General features: G+C 35.9%; 1 protein-coding gene across 4 annotated transcripts in view; it reads right to left on the reverse strand.

The window, feature by feature from the left end:
• MGAT4D (MGAT4 family member D) overlaps nucleotides 1-21496 on the reverse strand; it is a 42088-nt gene that overhangs the window by 18197 nt on the left and 2395 nt on the right. For 2 of the 4 annotated variants that reach the window (XM_026074419.1, XM_026074416.1), the window contains exons 2-5: nucleotides 9747-9908; nucleotides 6185-6325; nucleotides 4186-4319; nucleotides 2043-2089 (exon numbers count right to left, since the gene is read on the reverse strand). In XM_026074419.1, coding sequence (XP_025930204.1) covers nucleotides 2043-2089; nucleotides 4186-4319; nucleotides 6185-6320 — 317 coding nt within the window. In that variant the 5' untranslated portion in view covers nucleotides 6321-6325; nucleotides 9747-9908. Of the gene's footprint in view, nucleotides 1-2042; nucleotides 2090-4185; nucleotides 4320-6184; nucleotides 6326-9746; nucleotides 9909-11279; nucleotides 11347-17745; nucleotides 17846-21496 lie in introns of those variants that run through there. The other 2 variants (XM_026074420.1, XM_026074417.1) reach the window with 2 other exon arrangements.

The raw sequence follows: 21496 nt of genomic DNA on the forward strand, positions 1-21496 counted from the left end.
ACTCCTAAAAGTTAGGTCTGCTCCTCCAGAGTAGAATTCACAACTCCAGCAAAAAACCCAAATCACCTATATTGTAAATCAAGACATTAGGAACCAAGAAAGGATTTCCAACAACCAGCAGAACAGGCAGGACAGTACCTCACTCAAGTCACAGCAAACACCAAAGAGAATTGTGTCTCAGAAATCCTGCCTCTCCTGAATATATAGGCATTTATGCATAATCCTGAGATGGTTCCTGAAATGCAACTGTAATTCACAACCAAAACCACTGTCTAGAATTACACACTAATGTTACCCCTTCCATGTGACCTACTAGTTTCCTTATTCTTTCTCTAGCTCTAATTTTGCATCTACCCAAAATGATACTCTCTTGGACTGGGGGTTTGGTATGAGGAATCTAGGTCTAGTCTCTGCTCCAAGGATTACATTTTGCATTTTAAAAGTTATTGAATAAAATACGTAATCAACTTTGGGAGCAGTAACTGGAACTCAGATCTCCCCCCTACTCTAGAACACGTAAAATAAGTTATTCAGTTTTTAATAGGCATAGGATCACTAAAATAAGGATCAATTCTCAGGCCTAGGTTCCTCCTTTTCTATGATTACTGAAAAAAGACTAATGGTAAAAATTAAAACGTATCACAGTGAAAGTATGCTGATAAGACAGAATGACAATTTTACTGTATAATAGTGACAACAGCATCTGCTCTGCAGAAACATTTCCAAGAACCATAAAGAAAAAAGCATAAAAAATGAGATAAGTGCTTAATTTGCTGTACATATTGTACTTTCGGGTGCTAAACAGTACAGAGGAAGACTGCATGTTCACCTTGTCCTAGCTACAGCACCCCCTTTTCAAGCTAAACAAGCTAAACCTCCTGGAGGGAGGGAGCTATTGTTATTACTTAGCTAGTAGGCTGAGCTTGGGGAGTCATTTGGAGGAAATCTGCAGTGTAAATACCTGCAGAAAAATCTGCAGCAAAGCCTCAAAAAGTGATGGAAAGAAGGAAACTTCTCTGGGGGATCTTGTTCTATTTTTTGTTAGTATTCTAATAAAACATTGATACAGAGATTGGGAGCTTTGTTGTGGTTCATTTTAAAGGAGAGAAGGGGAAAGCAGTTTCACTTCAAATACCGGCCARATTGGGGTTTTGTCACAGTAGGTAACTCATGAACAACTTTGTGCACTAAAGAAAACCAGCAACACCAGCACTACAGCACAATGTGGATATCATCTATTGTTCTCTTTCAGTCATCTGCCCTTCAGGGCCCTTAGCCTTATTTGTTTTGTGGCTATTAGATACTTTATATCATTTCTTAGAAAGCAGCATTAGTAAGACAAAATAATGCTATCAATGAATGTATTTTTTGCCCAAACAGTTCAATTTAGTAGTTGTTCTTCTCAAGCTGCTCTAAGTTTTTTCTACATGTACACGATACTGTAAATGTCTGTTGGACAGAATGGTAAGAGAAAGCAAAAAGAGAAAGCAATGGAATCCAAGCCTTTATTTGATAACTGTTACTTTAATTTAGCATAGCAAAGAACATGCATCTCATGCTATCTATCACATATTATTATAATATAAGCTGATTGCTGTCCAAAATCCATTGCCTTTATGAAAAAGAGGCAAACTAGGAAACAAAAACATCTAGAAACCATAGAAGACATCAGAATACACTGCAGAGCACTGTAGTCAGTGGGGACCTAATACATGCAGCCCCAGGTGCTTTGAATTGCATCATTAATTTCATTGGGAAAAGACTTAGGTTCAAGTAAATATTATCAGAGGCCTTACCTGATTAGTTCAAGTATATTTATGAAATGAGAAAAGGAAAATAAACTGATACACATCTTTGTGTTCTGAATTTCACAGATAGTTATGATGCACATACCAATAGAGTGGCACCTTTGCTTCACTTTGTAGCAGCTCCATTTCAGTATGCTAGTGTTTTATAATTTATTGCTGAAATGCTCTAATTCCTTCCATAAATGCTGGAAATTTATTTATTAACTCTTCAGTATTACACAGTATACTACTTACCTGGTCCTAACACTTTCTGCAACACTGTTAACATATTCTGCATTCACCTGAAAAAAAAGAAGGGGGTTCATATTTAAATTTCACCTATTTTGTATTAAGTATTAAATATTTTGTAGGGAACATTTACATGTAGCCACTTCATTTTTATTGTCTAATTCTGTTCATTCCAAGCAAGAGAAGCATTTCTACTAAAAGACAGTATTGAGTTTTCAAGACAACTGAACTTTTAATCTAATTGAAAATAGAACCAATTTATCTCTAGCTATGCTTTCTGCATTTTGATTTCTCACTACTTCTGCATGCACTCAAGCCATTTTCTGGGTAAACTGTTTTACAGCTTCCAGTTATGCCAGAAAAGCACAGTCATACAACTGTCAATAAAAAGAAATGTTTCAGATTAATCACACAAAAAAAATCATAAAAAGGGCCTATCGCTGCTGAGAAAAGTCATCTGAGCAAAGTTTCCTAAAGCTAACAATATCCAAAATTTTTACATAGAGCTTCTTCCTAATATAATAAACTTAGGGCACTTAGTCTGAAAATTATGAGGACATACTTAATCATTGCTGCTGTCAAATGAAATTAACAGTTTTCATGTGGAAAACATGTTAACTACATTAAACAGTGCTAAGTTTTTATGGATGTGATTTCCAAAGCAATGTATGGCCTGTCTTAGGAGTTTAGATTTTTTTTTTTTAATGCATAAGTAATCATCACCAGCTCTACATTAAATTTGTAATAAGTAAAGAAGATATGATGTGGTAAGCAAAGAACCATGATGAGAAGAAAACATCAAACTTTATTCACTTTCAGCCAATAAGTTACTCTGACTTAACCCATCACGTAAACATTTAACTTGATCTTCTAAAACTTTCTAGGAAACGGAAGGTGTGGATTCATGATCAGTGAACATGCCTGCCCTTCTCCACTAGCTACATGCTCTCATCACCTTTCATATCATGATCAACCAGTTCTAATTTACTGCACAGTTGAAAAAAATGGAAGCTGCAAGAACGTGACGTTGGGGAAGGGAAAAGAGACAGACTGACTCTTACAAGAGCAGTTTAATCTTAAATTGGTTTAAACTGACCATGAAACTACAATCTAAACTATTGTTTGTTAAACATGCCACTCTGGGACTATCCAAAGTGGAAAACTGTACCATTTTAGAAGTTAACACTTGAAAACTCAAAGAACTCTGAAACAGCCTAAGGGAATGTTTATCTGAATGGCAATTAGGCAAATCTTGTGCTGCTGAGGCTCTTCATTGGGAGATGCACAACTGTAAAATATGGTCAGCTCCTGAAAGTTAAGCTGAAGGGGAAATGGAGCCAGTAGAATTGGGCCTATCTAGTTATCATCGTGATCCAAACTGAAAGAGGAAGTCAAAATCTAACTATAGTATTACAATTGCAAAAGCTGTTATAAGTAGTGATTAAACCAAAACTTTAACTCCTAATGAATATGTATATGAAATTTAACATTGTTTATGGAAGGATAAAGAAATATGAAGAATAAATATAAGGTCTGAGTAATTCCCCAGTCTGTCATCTGCAAGTCACCAGCTAATTCCCTTCTATAGCTTTTTTCCAAAATCTCTTGATCACACTGGAAAACAGAGAAATTTTATCTACCACTAACATTTTAAATTGAGCATTTTTTACTTTTCCAAACATGGATTGTTTGTCTCTGAGTAGTTTAAAACTGTTTTCTTTTTCACAAGAAATGCCAGTTCACATGCAGAAGGCAAGACTCCAGCATGTCAAGGTACTGTTGTGAGACTGYGTAAGTCTACATTTTTTTCAGGTTCTATGGAACTTTCCTGGGAGGATTTACTTTTTATTCTTGTAATAGAATACATTACTTTCAGAGATAGTAAAAGTTCGTAAGATTTTATTTGAAAATCTGACTGCAGCAACTGTGTTTGTAAATATGGCTTTTTCCCCCTCCAACCATTTGAGTTGCAGGGTTTTTTTTCCCCCCATATCTGAAGACTGAGGCACTAACCTTCTCCACTCGTAAAGAAATCACTCCAGAAGTCCTGGCTGACAGTATATTGCAGAATCTCCTACGTTATTATATTAAGACACAAATTCCATATTGTCTTTTTATTGGCATACTGCATGTTTCCATATTAAATTACCTCTGCTACAAAGATGATTATTACGCAGTCATTCTTTTGCTCTTCAGAAAGTTCATATAATAGGGAATGCAGTGTATTTGTCAGATAATTTTGTTTTTCCCTTTTCACAGTAGGAATACCCATGACCAGTGAGACTGCAAAGACAGAAGTCAAAAATCACTTCATTTTAGGTCAGATAAAGAGAAACTTTAATTCCATTTTAATTTTGATTTGACATGACCATGAGAACATATGAACGGGTCTGTGCTGTTAGAAGATAATTATAACCATGACCATTCACTGATTGGCTTACTTGGCGACAGTTAATATTCCTATAGCACTGTAATAGCATTTGCCTTGCCATCTGAAGGAGGAGATACCTCCAATTAGATACCTGTATCTGTGTTTAAGCACTGGATCTACACTGATAGTGAATTATTCTAAGAATTTAGAGCCATTACTACCTCTGTCAAACATGTGGGTGTCTGCCCCCTAGTAGGGTTTCAAAAGTGCTTACTGAAAAAGTTGCCCTAGCTGTCTGTATGGAGTTAGAGAGATCCGAGTAGTAAGAGCTACCCAACACCGCTTTAGTGAGCAAATGACTTTCTCACAGGAAGTGAGTGTTGTATATCTCAGTAAGGAATCCAAATCAAAACTGCTTTCTGAGCTGTTTAACTGGTATGAACTGATGGCTTAGGCATAATCAATAGTAAGAGAAAGGAACTGAAATAAACTCTGGCAAAGGCTGCACTGGTGGCAAAACCATGCTATATTACATCATTAGTTTTTAAGCAGAACTTCTCTTTTTTCATCAATGAGGGCATTCCTGAAGTCACTAACCTAATATAACTCAATAAACCTATGGAAAAGACTCCTAGTCATAAAAAGCCTGTGAGGCTGGTAAGGAAACAGCAGATTTTGAAGGAAATGAACAGATGCTCCGAGTTGCTCAAGACTTCACTATCGGTGCCAATGTCAATTCAAAACCATAGAAGTTCCAGTGTTCCTTTCCAGTATGTAACTTGCTAAACCACTGGTTTTTAGCTTTTCTTTTTACACACCGAAGGTCAACCTGTACTTGTTGAAGTTCAGTCTTGCTATTGTGATTTTCATTTATAAATAAACACTGTGTTCTTTTATTACTTATTACTTTTATGTTTGCTAGAGAATGTGTCTGGTTTTCCAAGGTTTTTCTGTAACTGTTTGCTAACTACTTTCTGATACTTTGCAGACTAACACTGGTCTACATGCACTCAGTGAGAACTACTGCACTAGATCACATTGCTACAATTACACCTACTAATGAGAAGACTGTAGAAAGTTACCCATTGTCATGGGCAGTGTCAATTTTTTCCCTAACTAAATCAAAAGTGCTGTCAATGTTTCTTTACATAAAAGAAAAAAATTAAAATTTCAACAAATACAAAAACCAGACAAATGGTTGACCAGTTTGCTTGCTCCTTTTGACTATTCTTTTCACCTATTACCCAACAGTTTGGAGAAGCTGTAACTTAATCATTTGTATTATGTTTCATCGGAATTCATTGTTTTTTCTCCATGCATCAGTTGATTTCTCACTTGGATGAAGAATGTGCATTGGAATTTTATTAATATATTTCAAATTATCACATCATCTTTCCATTTGCTTATAACTTCAGCAGACTGAGCAGATTGGAAATTTTTCTTGGGTTCCTTAAGCACACTAATTTTGTGGGAAAAACGTCAGCCAATGCATTTTAGCCACATGAGTACATGACTAGGAACAAAAAAGATATTGTTTTCAATTATGACTATTTTTTGATATTTGAAAAGGTTTACCAGAATACTTAGGGGTGAGGACTTGGAACTGGGACAGGAGTGGTAAAAGTGCTTTTGCCACCCCGTGAAAATTTATTGAATTTGTCAACATTTTCAAATTTAGGGAGAAAAAAAAAATCCAAAGTTTGAGTATGTTTCATTGACAGAATTTAATAGATTTCTAGAAATGTATACAAAATATAAACCAAATTTTATTTCTTACCTCCAGTTCTCTGTTGCCCAATTACAACATTTGGAAAAATGGAATCTTCATATTCTCGAAGGTGAGGTAGATAGCAGTACATGTTTGTAAGATGCATGGGGGGTTTTCTGGTGAGATTTAATACTTTCCACTTCATATCATCTTAAAGAAACAACAAATCCACACATGTACATAAAATAAAAATCCAGCTGCAAGGACCATTATTCCAATTGTTTTCCTCAATTAAATATTAGATTACCACACACAAGGTTATTCAATCAGAACCATTTATCAGAAAAGATTATATTTCACATGAATATTTCATGATGGTTAATAATTAGCTTGTCTGGTGATTGATTCCTGTTTCAGTCTAATGCAAGTTTCCCAGTTTCTCTAGTATATCTCAGGAATGGGCCTGACGATCCCAGGAATGAGTTCATGGTAATGCATTACAATAGCACATACACACCCCAATCAGACGGATCCCCTCCTGTGGCAATAAGTTGAGAATCCCATTGTATGATTCACCTCACACCCAGAAAATAACGCAAAGCTCCAATCCTGAACTTCCAGTGGAACTTCAGCTGGAGTTCTCAGTGCATAGATAGCTGCAGGATTGGGCCTAACTTAAAATACAATAAACAGTTATTTTAAATGCAGCTGGAGAAAACTAGTACATTTTTGCACAGGTGGCAGGTTATTTTATTTTTTTTAACTAACAAAAAGAAATACAGATTATGATTAATAAATTTCTTAGTAACTTAACTTAATAAAGTTCAGTGCTTTCCCCTGAATGTAAAACATGGTAATTTTCAGTATGCACATGAAGGGCCCAATCAGAAGTCATTAGGTTATAAAGTCCTATGACAAAAAGGACAATCAGACCCAAGCCTTTAAAAAAGGACAACCAGATTCAAGCCTTTAAAAAAATTCAAGAAACAAGACTGTAGTAGATAACGGGGAAAAAAAGAGGGAATATTTATTCTCTGCTATTTTAAAATGAAGATGAAAAAATGAGGATACTTATTAATGTTAAAATAACTGAAGTGTGAYTTTTTAAAAACAAATCTATTAAAAAAAAAAACTATATAAAAAATTGATAACATTCATTTACTAATTTGTATTTCTTTATATAAACATTCCTGAATGTTCCAGTGGTGTTAAACACTTTAGAATAAATGTAAAGAGCTACTAAAACCTGGACAATCTGCTTCTAAAATTATTATAAAATCACTTATAAGCTTGCAAAAAAATGTTATAGTTAATGTAAGACACCCATAGGAGCACAGATGATAGGCACAATGCAAAAAAAAAAAAAGAAAGGAGGGGTATGTGAAAGGATTAAAAGGAAGACTATATTTTATGGGAGGAAAAATAGTAAATGGTCCTTCTAATCTTTAACAAAACTGCTTGGAAACAAAACTTAAAATCATTCCAGGCTATATATTAACCAGTCATCTAAAGGCTTTAATCTTATCTTCCTGACATAGGCAGCATATTGCTCTCATACTACAATTTTGTCTGTCATTCTCTGTTACTGAATTTACCTATACCCTACTAGCTACCCACAAGGTGCATGTCTTGCCCTGAAAGAAAAGAAAGCTCCCACGAATTTGCCTAAGGTATTTCATACCTCAGTGGGTACCTCCTCCAGATACTTTAATCAGCTGTGTAAAGAGGCTGGTGCTAGGGACTTCATGATATCAGAACAATACCTCAAGTAAATTTAGCCAACAAAATCACTTTAATGGTCTTCCAAGATACAGAAAACTTGAAAACCCACAGTTTCACAGTCAGTAGAGCAACACAAGGCTTATTGACTTAAATGGAAAGTTATTTTGCCTAAGAAAGGCATCTGGAACAAATTCCCAAATTTACCACTGTTAAAAGTTACTTAAAACAATCCCTACAAATGACTATATTCAGCTTTACTCATCCAGTTAGATCAACACAGCCAGAACCTTACTGAGTAGGCAACATCTGTTTGAAGTTCTTCAGCCTCCAAGATACTCCCACCGAAAATGATAAATTGCCAGAGATTTCCCCCTCTCCAGAACACTGCTTCAGTTTTCAAAAACAATACATATGTCTAGACCTTTGTGTACGAAAGACACCCACAACTCCTCCCACTTTGCTTTGCCATTAAACGTATTGGAATTTTGCTGCATAGAAACTTCTTTCTTACTGCCTTCCTAACTTTTCAAGGACTTTCCACTTTTATAAGGAAGAGAAAATAGTCTCTGTCAAGGGCTGGGCAAAGGATATTAGTTTTACCATATGCAATAAAACATGGTTGGAATGGGAAGCAGAAGACTAAGTAAAAATAGAAGAAAACATTCAGTGATGTTTAAGAAATTTCTGCTTTAAATCCTGTGAATTGACAACAACTTCAGCACTTTCCGATGTTCATTTGGCTTCAGGAATAAAAATGGCACGGGGAAGGAGACTTGTGCTCTCCTCTACTGTTGTTACGTGCATTTGGCAAGAACTTTTTGTCTACAGTATGTGAGGCTACTAGTTGTGACAACATGTTCTCTATTCTAATACTTATAGGGCCACAATGTTGCTAACAGTTAAGCATTTGATTATAAGCATCTGAACAGTCCCACTGAATTAATATTGGATAAATACAAATAAACAAAATAAATAGGAATAAACAAAAAGAGGCAAGGGAGAACAGGGTAAGAAACCAAGCTGACTACACAGAACCAGAATGCGTCATGTTCTTTCTTCTCTTTTACAGCCCTGGTTGATTCCTTCTTTTAATCAGGTATCAGCCTGCTGTACTGAATGCAAAGAAGTATTTAAAACAAACAGTTTTCAGTAGCATTCAGAGTTTTAAGTCCAGGTTTGCTGTGTAATGTTCCCAGGGCAGAGGTACTAGTCTTCCTCTTTCTCCAGGAAAGTAGCTCTTCCAATCCTAACAAGGAGGCATAATGGGCAGATCCTGCACTACTTCACTGTTTCTTTTAGGAGACAGAATCAAATAATCTAATCTGTTATCTGCAACTACCAGTGCACAGAGTAGAAAAAAAAAGTAGACTGTAAGACAGTAGGATCTAATGTGTTTTTTTTAAATAAATGAATAAGAACTTTAATTAAAAAATAGGAAGAAGTCAGATCACTAGAATAAACTTAATTGCATTTTGGTGTCTATCTTCCTAAAAAAATAAAAAAAGCAGAACCCCCCCCCCAAATTACAGGCCTAGTATTTATCAATGTGTAATGGCATACTAAAAGCAGGTAAAAATAGCTTATTTAGTGTCTGTAGTTGGCAGCAAAAAAGTGAAGAAACTCTGTAAAAACCTAGATTAAAAAAAAGTGAACAGCATTTACTTGTGTTTACAGCTGTGACATCACTGCAGTCTATTCTGATCCCAGTTTTTTTTCTCATTTGTTTAATTAGTAACAGATCCTATATAAAGAGTGGCTAGAGATTGCTTTCCCACTCATTTTTTAAAGGAACTTTTACCTAATGCTGATATCATTAAATCAACGATTTTTCTCTCCACACTAATGGTAAATAAATATGAGCGCACAAAACTTCAATCCTTTAAGACAGTACATTTTTATACATACAAACCTGTATGATTTGTTGTTGAGTTCACTGCTTTTGCAACTACACGTTTAATTTCAACTAAGGCACTGCTCAGTTCATGTGATCTTTTTTTGTTTTCTTTTTCAGCATATAATAGTCTTTGATGAAGTTCCAAAAGCTGGGTTTTGTACACGTCTAAGTCATTTCCTGCAATGAGAATGTAATTTATTTTTAAAAAGGTTAATTATATAATGGAATAAAGAGAAAGAAAGAATACAAGACAGTCCAGAAGAAGACATGACCAGGAGAGTATAAACAATTAAAAAAGAGGCCATTCAAAGTTTACTCATTGAATAAAGAAGTCTGGAAGAGTATTAAGAAGCAGAGACACAGTTTAGGAAGCACAGTCATGTAAAGTCTTTAAAGTGAAGACAAGAAGTCAGAATGTGACATCAGTAATAAGGAAAAAGTCAGTCAAAAACTATGAATTGCGGGAAAGGTATTATCCAGTAAAATCAACAACATTTTTCAGTAATGACAAATCCTGATGATCCCTTGTTATGCTGAAGAAAGTAATTATATAGTGGCTTTTCTCTTGTATAAAGCAGCTATTAAGACTAAAAAAAAAAGATATATAAATAAAACATAGTTATATCTCTCTATATATAAAGTTATGCAGTCTTCATCTATGACTGAAAAAGTGCCTGAAGTACATTAAGAACTATTAGAAAGGATGGTTATTTGAACTCCTGGATATATTTACTTCTCTAGACAACAACTGGATTTGTGCCGTCTTGAAAGTTATCTTTGTAATTTTTAGACCTTGTTTGATTAAATAGCCTACAATCATATCCAGATCAGGAACACTTTAGTCTGAATAATGGTTATCAGACACCTCTGCTTTTTCAATAACATTCTCACATAAGGCAAGTTCAAGATTGCTTACAGAAGATCTGCTTTCATAAGAAGCAATGACATAAAGCAAGTACTGTTAGTCTCAAGTACAGAACTTCTTAATTATCACAGATTATATACAAGACTCATAATTTATCAATGCCCTCACTGTCTCATTGCCATGTGAACAAAGACTGTTAGACTTGTTAAAATTGACATAAGGCCACACTTCAATAATGTCACTCAGTGTAGGTTCATCTGAAGAAAAAAAACAAACAAAAAAACCCAAACCTATGCTCAGCTGAGGAACTGACCTGAAAACTACAGGAAAAACACATGAAAAGACAATATCAAAAGAACAGGTGAAATTTCAGAACTTTGCTATTCTTATCTATAATATATCTGCAGGGGAGTTAGCATGAAAATCAAACATAAGTGTAACAACCAAAAAGTTAGTCTGTTTCATAATATAATGATACGCAACTTAATATGAAAAGATTGTCCCCATTCTCAGAAACTACTTTCCCAGCTTAACTACTAAACAATTTAATTTTCTACTGGTATGCATTAGAAAAAAACATTGAAACTTCACACAAATTATGGATTTCATAAGAGTTTTACTAGAAAAAATTGAAACTTGTCAAAAAATGAAAAAGGGGACTTAAAAAAAAAAATCAGCATTACCAAACATTTTAAAGTCAAATGGCATTGTTTAGACACTTCTCCCATTCTATTTTTAGACTGTGCTGAGTCCCATCCTCAGCAGGACTCATTTGCTATGATCCACCATTGTCTCTCAGCAAAAGTGAAGCCCAAGGCACTCTAGCCTGTAGAAGAGACTGAGGGCAAAAGGCACATGTATTATATATTTGTGACAATCTGCAGAGGCATTTCAAACTGCAATTATTTTGCTTTGTAGCTAGAGTTTCTCCTCTTGGAGTAAGCAGAAGCCCTTACCACTTAATTAAGGACTTATCAAGTCCATAAGTTAATCAATAAATGTGTGACTGCAAGGCCTCAAAACCTAAAAAGATATAGGAAGAGAGCAGTTTAGAAAAAGCATTTTAAAAATAAAACATGTCATCTGTATTATTAATATTATTAGTGGTCTCAATGAAAAAGTGAAAGTTAATTAAAAGTAAGTTTACTAAAATGAACATAAAAATGAATGCTTCTAAAATTTCCTGACAGTCTTAAAAATGTTTTGACCTGTAAGAAAGGCATTCTTAAGTAGGAGGAGTTTGTATGAAGCAACTAGAAATGTAAATTCAGGGTTGTAGCATGGAGAAGAAAACTGAATTATTTCAGCTGTGCGCAACAAGAAAGTTTGGGGTTACTTAAGTAGGTTTCCCTTAAAAAGAACCAGAATAAATAAATAAATGAAAGGACAAATGAGGAAGTAGATGGAGATTCCATCTTTTAACAACTGCAGGGGAAAAATTAAGTTTAAAATAGTTTTCCAAGACAAATCTGTTATGAGGTATCAGGCTACAGAGCTAGAACCCTGAGATAGTGAAAATATTGGAGCACATAACGAAGATCTCTCTTATCAAATACTATTTAGAAATATATTTTTCTGTTTTATGCTTATCTTTCACAGTTGTTTCCAGTGTTATAATTCAACTTTCAGCTTTTTGCTTTAGATTAAAACCTTCTGTTTCCATTTTATTCTTATACATGGTTTCAACAGAGTTAAGGGACTGACTGGCATTAGTCACAACGTTTACATAGCAAGAAAGTGATTCCAGATAGAGCATCAATACATGTAAACATGGTGGAGATTTATCTTGTAAATTCAAGACAAATTCAGAGGTGTACATTAAAGATGCAGTAACCAACGTGTATTCCTCTTTAAACTGCAAGTGCTATTTTGGGAGTTAGATAGCATCGAGTGCCAAGAAAGAGTGGAGGTATAACCCTAAATGAAAAGTTCCACGTGCTCCTTCTGGCAAGATGCAAACAATAGAGAGCGAGCCCACAAGCTTAGGACAAGTACATGTTGGCATGCGATGCCACTTGAAGCTTTTGACAAAGAGAATCGATGATCTTGTAACAGAGAGATTTCTGCTGGCATGTTTCATAATTAAATGCTGGAAATTGCTATCCCATTGCCATTTCCAGTGCTGTAATAGCATAAAATTTTGCTAAACTGAATTCCCTCAGTACAACTATGTTAGAGGAAGAATCAATAATTAAACTACAGATGAATAACAACACTGATAGTCTCTCTCTCTCTCTGTTTACAGTTCTTTTAGCTACCTAGTGTCAGTATGACTCAAAACTACCAGTGCCACTACCAGGTTGACATTTTGGCATGCACCAAGTACTTGTATTTTCACTTTCTTATTTTCAGGTGTGCCTGCCTTAACATTGTAGACACCTCTGCCAAATAAAAGATCAATACTCAGCTATCACTGACTGCAGCCAAAGAAGCTGGTGTTTGTAATGGGCTTTACCTATTCTTCAGGCCAGAAGAGGGAAACCACACTTTTGAGTCTTTCAGAATTGAAGCCTTAATAGAGCAAGATTCCTAATATTTGCATATCTCATTCAATTTTGACAGCTAGTGAAGCAAGAATTTGAAAAAAGGAATGAGTATTCATTTGCCCTTACTGAAGGATAAATCTTTATATAAACATACATGCTTCTATGGTTTGAAATAGAACAAGAAATAACAAGCTATCAGATCATATATAAATAAGATTACTGTTAGTTAACCTTTGGCAAAAAGTGTATGTTTAGAATACAGTACTGAAGTTTTTATATTTTGTTGTGCAACAGTATAGTCACAAACACTTTTTATTACTGATATTATTGTAGCAAGCTAAGAAGACAAAATCGGAAACATTATGAAACTAAACACTCCAGACATTTAAGTGTTCATTAAATGTATATGTATTTTAGCGTGCATGTCGAAAGAGGTCTTCTTTAAGGATCTAAGGATCTACACAGAACTTTAACGATTGTTTCTAATTTCCAATAGTTTTCTTGGAAAGAACAGACAGAAGCTTTTTGTGAATATAACTCATTTTGGCAAGGCAGGGAGGGCCCAGAAAAAGGAGTTTCAGAAATATTGCAAAACACTCTCTATCCCCAATGATAGTCTTACCTAACAACACCAGTCTACAGAAGGTTCTATCTGCAATGGGGAATGTCGGGATAAAAAGAGAAAGTAGCAAGAAGACCAGGACCTATGGCAAAACTACAAAAGCAGATGAAGATAAAGGCTTCTTTTCCACTCTGATAGGCTGAAGATTAATCACTTTGAAGGACTAAGGAAATCCTACTAGGAAATTCCAATGGGGTTACACTGGCTATAAGCTGGGGGGAAAAAAAAAACAGAATCAATGATAACATTTAAAGCTTTGTGACAAATCTTCAGCTCTACTACAGCAGTTCTAATTGTTTACTACATTGTCATATATATTTTATGGCTAGTGTAATTCTAAGATGGCAATACTTAAGATGGTTTTAAATGCAGTCTTGTGTTATCGCCTAATATATGCATACATATATATAACACTTTGCACCAGAAACTAAAACTGTTTAGAAACTTTTAGAAACAATACTAATCTCTAAAACAAATACTCATTCTGAAAGTCAAAGGATTGTTTCTCTCAGCTTCAAATACACATACTTCCCATTATCATGAAGGCTTCTAGTTTTACTAACAACTGATTTCTGGCAATATAAAAGAGCTGTGGAACAATTCATCAATATCTCTTTCTAATATTCAAGGAAAAAAAGAAAATTAAAGCAAAATTGGGAGTGGCAGCAAGAAGCGAAGAAAAATCCCAGAGTCTAGCAGTGCAATAACCTCTCTCCTATTTCTTGATTATAAGCTACATTGTTTACCATACCCTACAACACCTTCTTTCAGAAAATCCGTTTTGGTAATGCCCTGTTTAAAAGAAAACTAAATGATCACACTGACTGCAAAAGATCTTGTCATACTTTGTACTTGGAACCACTGCTCACTGTTCAGGTTAATGAAGCATATTAAAGCATTCAAGCATGCATTGCACTAATAACTGTGGCGGTTTATTGTCTTCCTGTAACTGATCTAAAATAGATAGACCTTTCTAAGCCTTCTTATTGCACACTTTGCAAGCTCAGGTTTTGTTCTGTCAGAATGAGGAGGAAAAGTCTCCAAAACAATGCCTCTTAGTTCAGAACACCTAGTTCTTAAACAAGCACTTAAATTCAGCAATGTTCTAATGTCTAAAGGTATTTATGCATCCTTCTAGATAAGGACACCTTCCTGAATTTGTGCCTGATATATAAATATGTTGTTTATAACGCCACAGCACAGAATTACTTGCATCTTCCAATAGGTTAGAGATAACCAAGATAAACTACCGTAAATTCAGAAGCAGCTTCACCTGCACTGGGTATATTCACCCATTATGTTCAATCTTGGTTAGAAGTGGGGAATTGTTGAGCCTTACCCATAGGACACAACATGTCTTAACACATATCTTAAATCTTCAGGAGCCTGAAGTGAGAGTCAGTGCTCAGGCTGGCTTATTTTACACAGTTGAAATGGAAAATTTAAATGAGTGAGTGAAGAATTGTTTCCACTCATCTGTCTTATTCATGCTCTGAAASAGATGACAATTGCTATGACTGATGCGGGAGTCTACAAACAGGAGGAGAACAGTTGACTTTAGCCAGGCACAATTCTCACCTGGTTGGTTGAAACCCTTGCCAAACTGTGATCCTGGGGTATGAAATACTGAGGTTCGGTAGGCCAACGCATGGGGTTTAACCTACAGTGAGGATATTCTCACCATGTTTTTATAGCTCTTTATGTAGGTGTCTAACTGAGCAGAGTAATTAGGTGGGAGTATGATCTGTCAGTGGTCTATTTGTCTTTGACAAATCATCAAGGATTTGTCCACATCAGGAGCTCCAAGGCAACAGAGGCCAGCGCAGGGACACTGTATTAACCCAGTGACATCAAAGAACAGTGTGCCAGCAGTTTCACTGTATGGGAAGCTAGGGTTCCTCAGTGCCCACACTAGGAAGAGAACCAGAATCATATTTCAATACTAAAAAACACCCTAACCTTTATAGGGTTAACCGCAGATCAAAGTTAATCACTGAATTTTTAAATTGTATAATGAATATGGGTCCACTGTTGTTTTTGGCATAGCATATATTGGCATATATTTGGCATATATTTTTGTAAATCTATTTATATACTGTATCTAACTGAAAATAGATAAGCAAATTTGTTTAAAAGAAAGCAAAACTAAGTTCTAATAGCGCATTATCTTAAATGCTGGCAAAAAATCCTCAATCCTCATTTTAGATCTAAGTCTTTTCCTGTATTAGAACCTAGTGAAAAGTGGTCTTAAAACATTCACTCAGAACATTAACGTACATGAAAGCAATAGAAAAGAAGTGGAAAAATGTATAAATTCAATGGATAGTCCATGGTGTTTGCTCATAATCAGTGTATTTTGGTTTTAACATAGTAATGTTAGTAACAATATAGGTTCTTAATAGCAATGGAAAATTCTGATTTGAATATGGTTGTTATTAGATAAATAAAATGTACTCATTCACTTAGGACAATTAAATAGTTATTGCTTCATTCTGGTTAATATTTCAAATATTTTTATTGTTCTGCCTGATGTAGCAACAATCACTCATTTATACACTCATGTAATTAAATGCCTATCAACTAAAGTATTTCTGAATAAAACCATATTCTTCCAGGAGCGTGCAGCATTAGGAAAGCATAAAGGTCATATATTTCCACTTAAGTACAGGTTGTGATGATACACTGCACAGCAAACAAAAAGAGGTCAGAAATGTTCCTTATTCCTTCCTCTACAAAGAACAACAGTAACTAGTCTCATTTTGTACCTGAATCTTTACAGGATTTATGACTCAGTTCCTCTGCTTTTGAAGACAAGGCAACCGTTATTCCTGCCAAATTAATTGCAAAAAGCACCAGACTCTTAGTTCAGTAAACGACATATTTAGAAGCCAGTAAATCTATACAGCTTTCATAAGTCTTGGATACAAATTTTGGTATAAAATTTGGGATCAGTAAATACACTCTCTCAAGCCCCATTTGAGATGCTTGTATGTTATTTAAATATCAAAATGCAGAACTATGCAAAGAATCTGAATAAGCAATAAATGGATCGGAGGAACTGTTCTCTTACCGCACTGTGCATTTTGGCCACATCCTGCCTGCACACTGGGACAAAACCCAGATGTGCAATAACCTCTGTATGCTCTCAATTCCACTGGAAGGAAATGTATGCATTAAGAAAAGGAGGAAGGATTTGGCCTTCCAGTCAAACCTTGATCTGAGCTCCCAAGGGCCTAGTACTGGTGGTTAGACACAGCCTAACAGGCCTAAAGCAGACAGGAAAACTGGTTTCTGCATGTTCATAAATCTGAATAAAGCAAAGAGAGAATGGTGTGATTCAAGGCTCCTTGTCAGTCTGTCAGTTTGCCACTATTTAATTGAAGCTTTGAGCCAGAGTGTGCCAGCTGGGTCTGCATCGGTCAGCCTGCAAAGAGCTCTGTCACAGATGCCAGAATCACCTGGGGAGCTCTGCTTGGGGTGCACAGTAGGAGCAGTGGTTGGCTAGCTGGAGCATTGCATCAAAGCACACACAGAAGATTACTGGAAATAAAAGGTAAAATGTGTAATCGGTTGTTTGTGCTAGCGTGTACATTATTTTATTTCAGCTGAAAACAACTGAGGCTCATCAGAAACCCTTTTTTATTACTGTCCTCCCTTTCCTGGTGATAAACTTTGTGAAATAATTAAAAATTTAATATATTAAACAATTTGCTAAACCTTAAGTATACTTTTGTGAGTGTGATGAAGTACGAACAGTTCCTCTTTTCCTCTCCCTCCCTAAAGAAATAATTAAAGAAATCCAGGTTTCACTATTTTTGACTCAACTTATGTATTAACATGTTTATATTCTTGTGGCATCATATTTATCATCAGTTTCTCCTACCTACTAGGCAAAGTTTAATTTTGATTTACTTGGGAAAGTATCCCACAAATTTAGGTGAAGAGAGCAGCAACACATTATAAATGAATTCAAAGAGATCTAATCCTTAACCCGTACATGCAACATGAAGAAGCACTGTCATGTGAGATGATCCTATTTACCTCATTGCTGTGATTTCTAGAAAATTCTCTGTTACTCCATCAAGACACCACAGTTATTTTTCATTCAGGAATAGTCTTTCCTGCGAAGAAACTTTACATAAATTCATAATGAGTTTATAACATGCTCTTACCTAATGATTATAAAAATATATTTTTCAAGTGGAAAAAATAAAGTTTCTTACCTCCTTACACCTACTTTCTCTACTTCTGTATACCTGTGATACTTCTTGTTGATTAATACTTGCATGGAAGACTCTAATTAAAACTGGGTGAGCAAATCACTATGTAAATCATAAATTGTATACTGCTTTCCATAACTACAAATCTATATGAGCAGTAATTATATGAGAGCAAACACTTTTGGTCAGGAGGTGAAGTAACAACTGGATTGCAACCCAGTTGCATAACAGTAGAAACATCTGCATCATCCTGACAACAGCCTTTCCTGCCCTCAGATGCAAACTGTTTGCTTCAGACAGGTTTTGCTTAGGGCCTGGGGAGGGACAAAAAAGCTCACAGCAAAACCACGCAGGATGTGGAACAGGTATTGCTACACCAGTCAACCTGATTACTTGCTAATTGCAGCCTACGTCTACAAGCACTCTAAAGGATGTTAAAGGAATAGTCAGTCCTATTACCACACCAGTTTAGACAGACAGTATCAGATTTGCTGAAGATCTGGTGATTACCAATTGTCTCTGTAACCACTTCATCATTCTTTCGCCACAAAACCATCAGTCTATCGAAACTGAAACCTTTACTTATACTTATTTATGAAGTAATGAAAAAAATCAATATGCAAACTTCCTTATAAGGATTGTTTAAAGTTATATAGCAATATAGGCCATTTTCAAAGTCCACAATCCCTGAAGTCTACTGATTTTATCAGATTCTGAACTTAAATTTTTTAAAAGTATGTTTCTAATCCCAATGACTGTGAAGAGGAGCTTGAAAACATGATCTGGGTGTAAGTGATGCAGGAACATCTTACCTGCCAAGCCAGTTCAAGTTACCTGTACTTGAATTAAGTCTCACATGTGCTTGTCAACACACAAACTGCACTGAGTAGTTACATTAGCAGCACAAAATATCCAATTATTTACTGCACTGCTGTTATCAACAGCAAAAAAACTTCACTCAAATCTCACAAACTAACTAGCTAGCCCCTTAATATCTCTGGCTGAAGCTATTGACTTTTGTTTGCACAGAAATCAGGACAGAGACAAAACCTGATCTGTACTTCAAGTCAATACTGAAGGGCAGAAAGGCTGCAGGCAAAACTAAACACAAGCTTTTGCAGAACTATTTTTTATATTATTAGAGTACTTAAGACCACTAAGTCCTGAGCTAGGATGCCCAGTCTCTAGATGTACAACAAACACAAACAAAAAAGATTATTATTCTAATGTCACTACAATCCAAGAAACAGTAAATGGATGAATGGAGAGAAACCAAAGGGAATAYTGCTGCTTAATATGATATGCTATAGACAAAGATCAGGAGCAGACTAAGTGTTTTTTATGGGCAAAGCAGAAAAGAAAAATGAAATAACTATCTGGAGATTTAACAAATATGGGGAAGAAAATGTGCCATGGAAGAAAATTTGACAAGTAAGTGAAAGACATGAGAGCCGACGAGCAGGGACACTACTTCACCTCTCAGCTACATGTGGGATAAGTGAAAAGGACATTAGAAGAAAAAAAAAAATCTCATGTTTGAGTTGAGAGAAAGTGGGAAAGGAACTCCTGTAGGGCTCCAGGCATGTCAATAGTGAGGTAAGTTCAATAACAGGGAAGGGAAGAAGGAGAGAGATTTAACAATACCTAAGCAGAGGTATCTGCCTGTTTTAGAAGAAAAAAAATTCAGTTCAGACCACCTTCTTATACAGATATTCCCTGACACCAACAGGGCAGTACTTGGTTTCCTACTGACTTTCTGTGGGAAAAGTTAACAACACACTGTTGTTCTTGGGTTTTTTGATAGATAGGAATCTCCGTCTTCTAACCGCACTCAGGAGCAAAGACTGTATCTTTCCAGTGAAATAAACTTAATACAAAGTCATTTACCACATACTGTTACCTCCTCCCTTAGTTATGATTATCAACTCTCTTCTTTACATATCTGTGAGACTTATCACATTTAAGAGAGAACACGTTTCTGAACATGTTCTTTTGGCCCCGATGCTTTCTGTTCTAAAGTCTGTTCTTTTCTTTCTTTTTTTTAAGTTAACAAAAATATCGTTCCACTCATTTTTTAATCAAAGGATTCCTCCCTACAAAGGCAGTAAAAACAYAGTAAAAACTCTGCATAGTAAAAACAGAGGATCTGAATGTTTCTTAGTAAAGCAGGTGCTAATAATGAGGAGAATGATGCCACCTAAGAGGAATTAGTTACTTTGTTTTCTGTGGAGGAGACAACTGTGGAAGGAGAAAAATTAAATCAACACATACACAGAGGGAAGAACCTCCACCAAAAAAACAGAACACCAGCAGAGAAAGGACAAAAAGAAATAAGGATGAATAAAAATGGAACTTCAGCAAAGAGGAGTCACAAAATGYAAATCAGAAAATAAAATGGTGATGGGGTGTATTGGGTGTATAAGATAAACAACTTTATAGCTGACAAGAAAGGATTAAGACAGGATGACTACCATTGCCTCGACTGGATTCAACATCACAATCACATTGTAGCCCCTAGATTCCTGCTGCCACTTCTATTTATTACAGAAATAATTAATTTAAAAAAATTAACTGCTAGTCTGACAAAATCATCTTTAGTTCATCCCAGAAATCATCAATTGACTTATTCTAATTATTCCGCACTTACAGAACCAGACCTTTTCTGAAGGTGTAAATAGGAAAAATAAACACAAACTGTCACATAACAAGCCATGTCTTCAGGGCTCAAAAGTGCTATGCAGAGATACCTTCTAATTTATTCTTGGAAAATAACACCAGTTTTCTTTTTCCTGTGCAGGCTCAGATACTCTTAGATGTGGCTTTCTGCAGATCTATCCGACATATGCCACCTACATAATCTATGACAAAGATGTTATGCTTTTTTCATTTTATAAGCAAACATACAAAAACTTGTATCTTCTCTGGAGTGAACATTCCCTTCTAGTACTAGAAGCTAACAAAAAGAAAAGTGACTTGGTAATATTAAAAAAAAATAAATAAATCACTTTTTAAAAGTGAAAACCATGCCAATCAACTTTAATCTTGTTATTTCCATCCTAACCCAGGATTGTTATTAGTAGCATTTGTTAAAATTCTTTTTTTAATTGCACAGGTTTGATCCAAGGATGCAATCCTGTAATGTTATGCAAGTTTATAACTTGGTGCATGTGCCCTGGGAAAAAAGAAGAAGGAAAAAGAAAAAGAGATACATATTTAACTTTATGCATTGCGAAGCATCCCACTGCCTTCAGGTTTCTGTTTTGACAGAAGCACAAGTTGCTGCTAGGATGGCCAAGCGGAGCTGCTCGCTGCGCGCAGAGCTGAAGGCTCACACGCCCTTGCAGAGCGGGGTCTCGGGCAGCCCTCGCCCCCAGGGCCGGCTGTCAGGCGCCGGCCGCGGGACCCCAGCGTACTAAGTCAGCGCCAGCGGTGCGACCGGTTTCGACGGGCGGCGGCGGTCGGGCGTTAGGTGGGTGCAGCAGCCGCCTCCCCCGCAGCCCGGCAGCAGGCTGATCACAAAGCCCGGGGAGCGGGGGCTGCCGACCCAGCCGCCCCCCCGCCCTGCCCTGCCC

The sequence above is a fragment of the Apteryx rowi genome, unplaced genomic scaffold, assembly GCF_003343035.1.
Source record: "Apteryx rowi isolate R43461 unplaced genomic scaffold, aptRow1 scaffold_389, whole genome shotgun sequence".
NCBI classification, from domain to species: Eukaryota; Metazoa; Chordata; class Aves; order Apterygiformes; family Apterygidae; genus Apteryx; species Apteryx rowi.